General features: G+C 46.4%; 2 protein-coding genes across 2 annotated transcripts; one reads left to right on the plus strand and one right to left on the minus strand.

Moving 5' to 3' along the window:
• Window positions 1-863: 863 nt before the first annotated feature.
• On the minus strand, window positions 864-2,313 carry cdc26 (cell division cycle 26 homolog). Its single transcript, XM_042509499.2, has 3 exons — window positions 2,177-2,313; window positions 1,396-1,485; window positions 864-1,085 (listed from the first exon to the last, which is right to left on the minus strand). Exons 2-3 carry the CDS (start codon window positions 1,474-1,476, stop codon window positions 882-884), a joined length of 285 nt encoding a protein of 94 aa, XP_042365433.1. The 5' UTR covers window positions 1,477-1,485; window positions 2,177-2,313; the 3' UTR covers window positions 864-881.
• On the plus strand, window positions 2,224-11,977 carry LOC121960111 (pre-mRNA splicing tri-snRNP complex factor PRPF4). Its single transcript, XM_088070726.1, has 15 exons — window positions 2,224-2,359; window positions 2,919-3,179; window positions 3,255-3,441; window positions 3,589-3,676; window positions 3,837-3,916; window positions 4,628-4,721; window positions 6,194-6,288; window positions 6,381-6,439; window positions 6,805-6,928; window positions 9,845-9,934; window positions 10,412-10,534; window positions 10,838-10,945; window positions 11,138-11,256; window positions 11,605-11,711; window positions 11,800-11,977. The coding sequence occupies exons 2-15, from the start codon at window positions 3,020-3,022 to the stop codon at window positions 11,884-11,886; spliced, it is 1,521 nt and encodes a 506-aa protein (XP_087926852.1). The 5' UTR covers window positions 2,224-2,359; window positions 2,919-3,019; the 3' UTR covers window positions 11,887-11,977.
• Window positions 11,978-12,447: the final 470 nt, after the last annotated feature.

The following is a 12,447-nucleotide window of genomic DNA, read 5'->3' on the forward strand; positions in this document are numbered from 1 at the left end:
AAGCAAACACAGAGACGCCAATGCGTCTGACTACTGCAACGCTCTACTCTGGTCTTCCTAAAAAGAATAATACTCAATTACAACTAATCCAAAATTCAGCAGCACGAGTGCTGACAAGGACCCGAAAGAGAGCACACGTTACGCGTGTTTCATAATCTCTGCAGTGGCTCCCTTTGTGTTTCAGGATTGATCTTAAGGTCCTCTTATTGGTTTATAAAATTCTTAATGGTCTTGGTCCTTCTTGTTATTTATTAGTCCTCCAGTACCGGCCTTTCGGTTAATCCTAAAGTTAGAACAAAAACCCACCGTGAGGCATCGTTCCAACATTATGGCCCTTGTCCGTGGCACGGCCTGCCGGAGGACCTGAGGGCTGCTGAGAGCGTCTACATTTTTAAACGCAGGCTCAAGATCCACTTTTTTAATGAAGCTTTTAACTAATCTGTATTATTTAGTTGTTTATCTACTTATTTATTTAGATTCTTAGGTTGTTATACTGTTGTTTTTTCATATTTCATTTTACTCTCAACACATTGACCGTTTAGTCTTAAATAGATATTGTTGATCTATTTAGTTTTTAGTTTTTTATTGAACCTCTGGTGTTTCCTCTGAGGGCCCTTCGCACCGGCAGCTGTGATTGGCTCTGGCTGTGTGGACGCCGTCCTGGGGGTTGTCCTGTCCATCACCAGGAACATGTGACGTTGGAGGGGGGGCTCAGCCTCTACAGAAAAAACCCCAATACATTTCATTTAAATTTGCTTTTTTTTTAAATTTATAATGTTGTTAATGATTTTTTTTTTTTTTTTTGGTAATTTACTTTTTCTTAAAAAGGTTAAACTTTATTTAAACACAGTGAAACAGGACACTTCATTTAAAGGTGTTTATTAAAACTGTAAACTTCCAAATAAGGTCGGCAGCGTGGCCGGTTTGGGGTGGGGCTTGTAGCCGATTCGCTCGTTAATAAGCTCCGCCCTCGATGCCGTTGTAGAGGAAGAAGCCGAAGCCCCGCCCCCGATTACGTCAACGCCTATAACGGAAGCACCGCCCCCTCCCCCTGACTCCGCCTCCTCTCGCTGACGCTTCCTGGCCTGAAAAAATCCAAAGTAATAACAAATAAACAAGCAAACAATAAATAAACAACAAATAAACAGGTAAACATAAATAAACAACAAATAATCAGGTAAACATAAATAAACAACAAATAAACAAGCAAACAACAAATAAGAAAACAACAAAAAAACATCTGATCCACGAACAATATGGACAGTGCTGATTAACAGTATTGATTGATATAGACAGTATTAACTGATATTCATAGTATTGACATATATATATATACATATATATATAGTATTGAGGATTTATTGATATAAAGGGGTATATAGAAATGACTCAAACCTCGAGCTCCTTCTTGACGCTCTCGAACTCCTCGGTGTCATCGATCTTCAGCTCCAGACGAGTCGGTTTCCTCCTCAACATTTTGACTTTCTATCAACAAAAACACAACAAACATGACGACAATAAACACACACACACACACCAAACATTACAGACAGTACTGGGAGCTCTGGTGTTATTACAGTCAACAGTACTGGGAGCTCTGGTGTTATTACAGTCAACAGTACTGGGAGCTCCGGTGTTATTACAGTCAACAGTACTGGGAGCTCTGGTGTTATTACAGTCAACAGTACTGGGAGCTCTGGTGTCATCACAGTCAACAGTACTGGGAGCTCTGGTGTCATCACAGTCAACAGTACTGGGAGCTCCGGTGTTATTACAGTCAACAGTACTGGGAGCTCTGGTGTCATCACAGTCAACAGTACTGGGAGCTCTGGTGTCATCACAGTCAACAGTACTGGGAGCTCCGGTGTTATTACAGTCAACAGTACTGGGAGCTCCGGTGTTATTACAGTCAACAGTACTGGGAGCTCCGGTGTCATCACAGTCAACAGTACTGGGAGCTCCGGTGTTATTACAGTCAACAGTACTGGGAGCTCCGGTGTTATTACAGTCAACAGTACTGGGAGCTCTGGTGTTTACTGAGTTTAAAGCTAAGTAAAGAGAAGCTAAGCTAACATGCTAACGTCGGTATAGAAACTGCCATCAAACCGGAAACAGACAGACGCTCCTCGCTCGCGTGCACCGCTCGGACAGGTGAAGTGACGGTGTGTTCAATTACCTGATGCTGCTTACAGGTGAGCTGCAGACAGGTGAGCTCTGCGGTCTTTTCGCGGCTTTTCTCTCCTCTCGTGTTTGTTTACGGCCGCGCTGTCAACCGGAAGAAGATACATTGACCCGGAAGCTGATGACGTGAGCACGTCTGGTGGACGTCGCACGGAGCCGGTACTCGCTTATCTCTCAGGTGAGTTTGTTTCCTCTCAGGTGAGTTTTAACCCTTTCACTTAACCCTTTCACAGCTTCGTGCACATGTCATCCTCACCTGTCTCGTGTCGACTCACGAGCGGCTTACGTGATGCGTGACGCAGCGTTTTTCCCACTGTTTATGCTAATGCTAATGCTAACGTAAGCAGTGTACGCCGCGTTGTTTCCGCCTGAACCAAACTGCGTTCAAAAAACGGCCAATTTAAGACTCAGTGTTCCGAACATCTATCTGCGGATATTATCGATAACTGTACTGTAAACATTCAGTCTATCTGCGGATATTATCGATAACTCTACTGTAAACATTCAGTCTATCTGCGGATATTATCGATAACTCTACTGTAAACATTCAGTCTATCTGCGGATATTATCGATAACTCTACTGTAAACATTCAGTCTATCTGCGGATATTATCGATAACTCTACTGTAAACATTCAGTCTATCTGCGGATATTATCGATAACTCTACTGTAAACATTCGCTGACTCTCAGACGCGTTTCGGCCTGTCTCTATAATGACTGGTGTCATGGATGTGTAGTTTTCCCAGCAGCCTCTGGGGCCAGGAGCAGCAGGAGCAGCAGGAGCAGCAGGAGCAGCAGGAGCAGCAGGAGCAGCAGGAGCAGCAGGAGGCACGGTACGATGTCGGACGAGGAGGATCTGGCTCCGGCCGTGAAGAAGAGTCGTGTTTTCTACGGAAGCCTGGAGGAGAAGGAGCGCGAGCGTCTTAGCGCCGAGTCGGCCAGAGGAAGTGATGCGATGAAGGCAGGCATCGAGGCGGGAAACATCAACATCTCATCAGGTGGGTTTCGGCCACTGTACGCCGTCAGCGAGCGTGACGTGTGAGTCACGCTCCGTTTCCCATCATGCCCTGCAGGAGAGACTCTGGACCTGGAGGAGCGCGTCAGCGAGCGTCAGCAGGAGGCCCTCGCTGCTTTTGAGCGGCGCCGGCGAGCGCGACAGATCACCGTTTCCACCGATGACGCCGAGGTGAAGGCGGGCCTGCGGGCGCTGGGAGAGCCAATCACACTGTTCGGAGAGGGACCAGCTGACCGCCGGGAGAGGTAAACAATAACAAACTGTTTACATACTGTGATGACATCATCACATGACACGACCAAACTGTGGACAGTTTGGCATCACAGTCTGATCAGCTGTTTGTTTGTTTGTGTGTTTGTTTGTTTGTGTGTGTGTGTGTGTGTGTGTGTCAGGCTGCGCAGCGTTCTGTCCGTGGTCGGTCCGGACGCTCTGAAGAAGTCCAGGAGAGACGAAGAGAGAGCAAAGAGGTCACAGGACGAGGTCAACACACACACACACACACACACACACACACACACACACACAGTTTGTACAGTCATGAAAGACCTGGAAAAGTCCTGGAGAAACAGAGTCTCAACAGAGGTGTATTCATGTTGAATGAACCTTATTAACCATGTCCTGTCATTCCGACCAATCACAGTGCCAGCAGACGTGGTACCATGAAGGCTCTGCCTCCCTGAAGGATGCTCGCCTTTGGTTGGCCAAATACTCTCTACCCCGGTGAGTCAGCAGTGAAACTGGCCAATCAGAGGCCGATGAGGCTTCAGTGTGTTTGTGTAGAGAGGGACAGGCGTCGCGCTGTTTCAATGCGCCGCCATACCGTTCAACACATTATGCACCGCTTAACACGTCACACACTGCTCAACATGTCACGGACCGCTCAACATATCATGCACCGCTCAATACATCACCGACCGCTCAACATGTCTCACACCCCTTAACCCATCGCTCAATACGTCATGGACCGTTCAATGTGTCATGCACCGCTCAACACGTCACGGACCACGCAATATGTCACACAGCCCTCACCATGTCACGCACCACTCCACACATCATGCACCACTCAACGCATCATGCACCACTCAACGCATCATGCACCACTCAACGCGTCATGCACCGCTCCACACATCACGCACCACTCACCACGTCACGAACCGCTCAACTCATCATACACCATTCAACACGTCATGAACCACGCCACATGTCACGTAAACGCTGCCGTTGCCCCTCAGTTGTAGCGGTGAACGCAGCGTTTCTGGTGCCTGTGTTATCCATCACATGGTGGCAGGCTGCCCGCTCGGTGCCTGGCGGGAGCTTGGCGGTGTGCTGATGGTGCGGCGCCGATGTCACTGACTGAACTGAAGTATCACATAAATTGGAGGAATCTGGTTGGCTGAGACTCAGGACCTTCTGCTCTGGTTGGTCCATCAGGGCGATGAGGCGTCTGGAAGCTGCACGTGCTCAGAGGGACGTTGCCGAGGCAACCAGGGCAATTCGGCAACAAGAGCTGCACAAAAGCCTGAGGGTGAGTAGGCACATGTGACTTACCTAATGTATATTTCACATATATCTAATGTACAAACCCCAATTCCAATGAAGTTAGGACATTGTGTAAAATGTAAATAAGAATAGAATACAATGATTTGCGAATCATTTTCAACCTATATTCAATTGAATACACCACAAAGACAAGATATTTAATGTTCAAACCGATAAACTTTATCGTTTTTTTTTATTTTTTTTTTTTTAAATATTCACTCATTTTGAATTTGATACCTGCAACGCGTTCCAAAGACGCCGGGACATTCGATCCCTCAGGCGGCACTGCATTAAACACCGACATCATTCTGTGAAGGGTATCACCACGTGGACTCAAGAACACTTCGGAAAATCCATCGTCCGTTAACACAGATCGTCTCAACATTGACACGTGCACGTTAAAACTCTGCCTCGCATAGCAAAGCCAAATATCAACAACACCCGGAAACGCTTCTCTGGGCCGAGCTCACCTGAGATGGACTGACGCAAAGTGGAAAAGTGTGCTGTGGACTGACGAGTCCACATTTCAGATTGTCTTTGGAAATCATGGACGTCGTGTCCTCCGGGACAAAGAGGAAAAGGACCATCCAGACTGTTATCAGCGCAAAGTTCAAAAGCCAGCATCTGTGATGGTGTGGGGGTGTGTTCGTGCCCATGGCATCATGGGTAACTTTTACATCTGTGAAGGCACCGTTAATGCTGAAAGGCACATACAGGTTTTGGAGCAACATGTGCTGCCATCCACGCAATGTCTTTTTCAGGGACATCCCTGCTTATTTCAGCAAGACAACACTAAGCCACATTCTGCAGGTGTGACAGCAGCGCGGCTTCGTAGTAAAAGACCGCGGGTACGAGACCGGCCTGCCTGCAGTCCGGACCCATCTCCCACTGAAAATGTGCGGCGCATTATGAAGCGCAAAATACGACAACGGAGACTCCGGACTGTTGAGCAACTGGAGTCGTACATCAACAAGAATGGGAAATAATTCCACCTACAAAGCTTCAACAGCTAGTGTCCTCAGTTCCCAAACGCTTACAGAGTGTCGTTAAAGGACAGGTGGCGTAACGCAGAGGTAAACACGGACCGTCCCGGCTTCTCTGGAACGTTCTGCAGGCATCAAATTCAAAATGAGTGAATGTTTGCAAAAAAACAACAAAGTTTATCAGTTAAACTATTAAATATGAAATACCTTGTCTTTGTGGTGTATTCAGTTGAATATAGGTTTTAGGAATATTGTATTCTGTTTTTATTTTATATATATATATATATATATATAACGTTTTATACAACGTCCCAGCTTCATTGGAATTGGGGTTTGTATATCTAATGTTTATCTTACATGTATCTATACATATAAGTTTATGTAATGTATATTTAACATACATTTCACATATATCTAATTTATATGTAACATGTGGTCTCTTCCTCGTCTTCTCCTTCTCCTTCTTCTTCTTCAGAATCTCAACAACTTCTGCAGTCAGATTGGAGATGATCGACCAATCAGCTTCTGTCACTTCAGCCCCGACTCCAAAATGTTGGCCACAGCGTCCTGGTACTAAGCCCCGCCCACTGTAGCATCAGTCATGTGATCAGCTGACTCCGTGTGCTAATGCTAACATGCTAACGCCCACCCCTCTCCCACAGGAGCGGTCTTTGTAAGCTGTGGTCCGTCCCTGACTGCAACCTGATTCGTACACTCAGAGGTGGGCGGGACTTCCTGTCATGTTGTGAAGCTAATTTAATAATGACGAGATCAATATTCTCAGATTTAAGGCTTTTATGGTGAAGCAGCAGGAAGTGTTCAGACATTTAAGGCTTTTATTTTGAAGCAGCAGGAAGTGTTCAGAAATTTATGGCTTTTATTTTGAAGCAGCAGAAAGTGTTCAGACATTTAAGGCTTTTATTTTGAAGCAGCAGGAAGTGTTCAGAAATTTATGGCTTTTATTTTGAAGCAGCAGGAAGTGTTCAGACATTTAAGGCTTTTATGGTGAAGCAGCAGGAAGTCACTGTGAGCATGAAGTGACTGAGGCTCTGCCCTCTCTCTGTGCTGCTCTCTCATTGGCTGAAGGACACAACACCAACGTGGGCGCTGTCGTCTTCCGCCCGCAGGCTGGAGTCTCTCTCGACCAATCAGACGTCAGCTTGGCCTCCTGCGCTGCCGACGGGTCTGTGAAGCTGTGGAGCCTAGACAGGTAGGACATATGGGGACATGAGGACACACAGGGACATGAGGATACACGGGAACATGAGGACACACTGGGATTTGAGGACACTCTGGGACAGGTAGTACACATGGGGACATGTAGGACACACTGGGACATGAGGACACATGGGCACAGGTAGGATACACTGGGACACTGGGGGACAGGTAGGACACACTGGGACACTGGGGGACAGGTAGGACACATGGGGACATGAGGACATTGTGTGTCTCCTGACTGTATGTGTCCTCAGAGCAGGGACAGCACAGGGTCCAGGGGAACAGTCACTTCTAAAATGTTCTCAGTTTCTTACACTTTTCCAGAACCCTTGAGTTACAGGACAGTCCCTAAAGACATGTGTGTCCCTAAAGACATGTGTGTGTCCCTAAAGACATGTATGTCCCTAAAGACATGTGTGTGTCCCTAAAGACATGTGTGTCCCTAAAGACATGTGTGTGTCCCTAAAGACATGTGTGTCCCTAAAGACATGTGTGTGTCCCTAAAGACACGTGTGTGTGTCCCTAAAGACATGTGTGTGTCCCTAAAGTTATGTGTTTGTTCCTAAAGACGTGTGTGTCCCTAAAGACATGTGTGTGTGTGTGTCCCTAAAGACACGTGTGTGTCCCTAAAGACATGTGTGTGTCCCTAAAGACACGTGTGTGTGTCCCTAAAGACATGTGTGTGTCCCTAAAGACACGTGTGTGTGTGTGTCCCTAAAGACATGTGTGTGTCCCTAAAGATATGTGTTTGTCCCTAAAGACATGTGTGTGTCCCTAAAGACACGTGTGTGTGTGTGTGTCCCTAAAGACGTGTGTGTCCCTAAGGACAAGTGTATCCCTCTACAATTCTCTACAATTTCATTTAGCAGACGCTTTTATCCAAAGCGACGTCCCTAAAGACGTGTGTGTCCCTAAAGACACGTGTGTGTGTGTGTGTCCCTAAAGACATGCGTGTTTTCGTCAGGGCTCCGGGTGTTTTTGGAGATATCGGCCGTGAGCCTTTAAATTTTGAGAGACGTGTTTTTAGGTGGAAAAGCTTTTTCTGCGGTAGAGATGAAGGATTTGTTTGTTTAGTTTGGGTTTCTGCAGACTGTCTGTCTCGTTAAAGTAAGACTCAGGAGAGGGAGCCCTGCTGTGCGGTGCATCATCACGGCTGTGGTTCGGTCTCTGAAGATAATCTCAGCCGTGATGAAACACGACAACACGCGACCTCCACGGTGACATTACTGTTGTACAACACTTCACCGAGCATATTTTATTCGTTAATAGTAACAAGACACTACAGATTATGATTTGTTTGTTTATTTAATGATTTTTTTGGCTCCGCCGACACAAATAGTTCCTCAGCCTGGACGTGACAGCTGTTGCCTAGCAACACATAAACACTTCCCGCAGGCTGCCGGCTAACCTGCGTTAGCTCGGTCTGCTGAGCGTCACCGACATTTATCTCCGTGTTTTCAGTGAAATCTGAGTCTGTTAACGGACACTTTGAGATTCACACCAGTTAGTTTGATCAGACGGTTCGTCTCTGCAGCCTGTCTCTCGGGCTGTGGATGGCGTCGGACGAACATGTCCCTTTCTCATCAGCGTGTCCCTGTCTCATCAGCGTGTCCCTGTCTCATCAGCGTGTCCCTGTCTCACCGCACATCACTGTAACATCTGTAACAGCTGGTTTACTCCCAGTGAAACCAACGTTTACCAAAACCCGTCACAGCTGCTCCTCCTGGATCTCCTCGAGACTTTAGTGACTCCAGCAGGTCCAGTCAGAAGACACACTTCAAAATCCTGTCCTCTCTGTCTCTGTCTGTCTGTCTCTCTGTGTCTCTCTCTCTGTGTGGCTCTCTCTCTCTCTCTCTCTCTCTCTGTCTCTGTCTCTCTGTCTCTGTCTCTGTGTCTCTCTGTGTCTCTGTCTCTCTGTGTCTCTGTCTCTCTGTGTCTCTCTCTCTCTCTCTGTGTCTCTGTCTCTCTGTGTCTCTCTCTCTCTCTCTGTGTCTCTGTCTCTCTGTGTCTCTGTCTCTCTGTTTCTGTGTGTCTCTCTCTCTCTCTCTGTGTCTCTGTCTCTCTGTTTCTGTCTCTCTGTTTCTGTGTGTCTCTCTCTCTCTGTGTGGCTCTCTCTCTCTCTCTCTCTGTGTGTCTCTGTCTCTGTGTCTCTGTCTCTGTGTCTCTCTGTGTGTCTCTCTCTCTCTGTGTCTCTCTCTCTCTGTCTCTCTGTCTCTGTGTCTCTCTCTCTGTCTGTGTCTGTCTCTCTCTGTCTCTCTGTCTGTGTCTCTCTCTCTCTGTGTCTCTGTCTCTCTGTTTCTGTGTCTCTGTCTCTCTGTTTCTGTGTCTCTCTCTCTCTGTGTCTCTGTCTCTCTGTTTCTGTGTCTCTGTCTCTCTGTGTCTCTGTCTCTGTGTCTCTCTCTCTGTGTCTCTGTCTCTCTGTGTCTCTGTCTCTCTGTTTCTGTGTCTCTCTCTCTGTGTCTCTGTCTCTCTGTGTCTCTGTCTCTCTGTTTCTGTGTCTCTCTCTCTGTGTCTCTGTCTCTCTGTTTCTGTGTGTCTCTCTCTGTGTGTGTGTCTCTCTCTCTGTCTGTGTCTCTGTCTCTCTGTCTGTCTCCCTGTACTTACACCGTACTATAAACATACTTTTACTCTAACTCTTATTAACGCGTTTTCAGTTTTAATTATTAATAAAAGGCAGAACTGTTAACACCATTCCCCCGTGAGGCTGTCCCCTCTGTCCACACGCTGTCCCCTCTGTCCACACACTGTCCCCTCTGTCCACACGCTATCTTTGTCTTTTTTGATCCATGCAGCTCCAGACTGAACCGGTGGTCCTTATGAGACCATTAAGGCGTGTGTGTGTGTGTGTGTGTGTGTGTGTGTGTGTGTGTGTGTGTGTGTGTGTGTGTGTGTCTCTGTGTTGCCGTAGCGACGAGCCAGTGGCAGACATTGAGGGTCACAGTGAGCGAGTGTCTCGGGTGTCGTGGCATCCCTCAGGGAGGTTCCTGGGAACAACCTGGTAACCACACACACACACACACACACACACACACACACACACTCACACTCAGACACACACACACACACACACACACACACACACACACTCAGACACACACACACACACACTCACATACACACACTCACTCACACACTCTGTTCAGACTGTCTTGGAAAACCTGCAAAAGTCATGGCATCTGAATATAGCAATTTCCAGGCCTGGAATAGTTTTGGAAAGCTAAATCTGAAAGTTTTGGAAAAGTCCTGGAAACCAACAATAGTTTCTGTTTTTACGGTTCCTGACTCATTTTGGAGAAAAGCAGAAAACATGTTTTCTTAAAAAATCACCAAAACAACAAGTATACACCTCACCTGTGTGTCTGTCTGTCTGTCTGTCTGTCTGTCTGTGTCTCTGTGTGTCTCTGTCTGTCTCTCTGTCTCTGTCTGTGTCTCTCTGTCTCTCTGTCTCTCTGTCTCTCTGTCTCTGTCTCTGTAGTTATGATAACTCGTGGCGTCTCTGGGATCTGGAGGTTCAGGAGGAAATCCTCCATCAGGAGGGTCACAGCAAAGGAGTCCACGACCTTCACTTCCACCCCGACGGCTCTCTGGCTGCTACTGGGTACAATACACACTCTACTGCATACCACTGCATACTACTACATACTACTGCATACTACTACATACTACTACATACTACTACATACTACTGCATACTACTACACACTACTACACTCTACTGCACACTACTACATACTACTACACACTACATAATACTGCGACACGCTACTACACACTAATACAAACCACCAACCACACCGACTGTCTCCACTGACTGTCTCCACTGACTGTCTCCACTGACTGTCTCCACTGACGGTCTCCACTGACTGTCCACACTGCCCCCCCCCGGCTCTTGTCCAATCAGAGGACTGGATGCGTTTGGCAGGGTGTGGGACCTTCGGACGGGACGCTGCGTTGTCTTCCTGGAGGGACACCTGAAGGAGATCTACAGTGTGCACTTCTCTCCCAACGGGTGAGCCAATCAGAGACCAGCAGACTTAACACTCAGCCAATCAGAGACTGTTTCAGTTTTGTTTTGTTGTTTGTTTGTTTTTTGCTTTGTTGTTTTGTTTGTTGTTTCTGTGATGTATATAGAGAGCCTTCCAGGTGTTTGTGGTATCTGAATATTCCTGACGGTGTTTTTGTTTGTTTGTTTTGCTCTCAGGTATCACCTGGCAACAGGAAGTGGTGATAACACCTGTAAGGTTTGGGAGCTGAGGAACAGAAAGTGTCTGTACACAGTCCCCGCCCACCAGAACCTGCTGTCTGCGGTCCGCTTCCAACGTAAACAAACGCACCCTCACTTTTTTATTCCAACGTAAACAAACGCACCCTCACTTTTTTATTCTAAATAATTAAATTAAATTTGTCCTCAGTTATTGTGTTTTATTTTAAGGATTAATTTATTATTAGTATCATTATTTTTAATATTACTGTTTATGGACTATTTTCTTTTCAGGATAAATTTTTCTTTTTTGTTTTTTTCATGCAAATTATTGTTATTTATGGCCAATTTTATTTTTTACAATAAATTTTTCTTTTTTTGTTTTAACTTTGTGTAATTTTTTTATTTTACTGCTTATTTTTAATTCAGTGTGTCTCTGATGTCACTTCCTGTTTGTTGGCGTGTAGCCACAGAAGGTCACTTCCTGTTGACCGGAGCGTATGACAACACGGCGAAGGTCTGGAGTCACCCGGGCTGGACCCCGCTGAAGACGCTGGCGGGACACGAGGGGAAGGTACCACACGCTGCGCTCTGATTGGTGGTTGAGGAGCTGCTGCTGATTGGTGGGTACGTTAACGTGTCACACCTGTTTGTTTTTCCAGGTGATGGGCGTCGACGTGTCGCCTGACGGGAAGCTGATCGCCACCAGCTCCTACGACCGAACCTTCAAACTGTGGCTGTCAGAGTGATGCGTTGATGATGTCATGACAGCAGAAACGTGATTTTTTTTTAATGATGAAAAGAGTTTTTTGTGAAATAAAAGTGACAGTTGAGCCCAGAGTGTTTGAGTCTCTGTGGACGAAACACTTTAAACGCGTCACGCCGTCATTAATGATCGCCAACAGACCATCAAACGCCCGACACGTCTTAGCTCCCGCCCACACAGGTATCACACCTGTCACATGACTTCTGACTGATTCATCGACTGATTGATTCATTTGGAAAACATGTCACCATGAACACGACACACTGTGTACATGTTACTACACACTGCAATAAACACTGTATGTGTTTTAATACACACGATACACCACATATCCAGCCTGAACATTTTACACATTTATTATGTTTTAGACATAGTCCTACTTTTTACATTTGTAAACAACACACTGTGATGTTTTTCTGATATTTGAGCCACATTCTGAGATATGTGACCCCAGCGTGACCCCGGCGTGACCTCGGTGTGACCCCAGCGTCCAATTTGTCTTAGCAATCTATCAGTGGAAAAAACAATCTGTATTTGAATATCA

Source organism: Plectropomus leopardus, chromosome 20 (genome assembly GCF_026936395.1).
Source record: "Plectropomus leopardus strain MGB_pleo_1.0 chromosome 20, ASM2693639v1, whole genome shotgun sequence".
Taxonomy (NCBI): Eukaryota; Metazoa; Chordata; class Actinopteri; order Perciformes; family Serranidae; genus Plectropomus; species Plectropomus leopardus.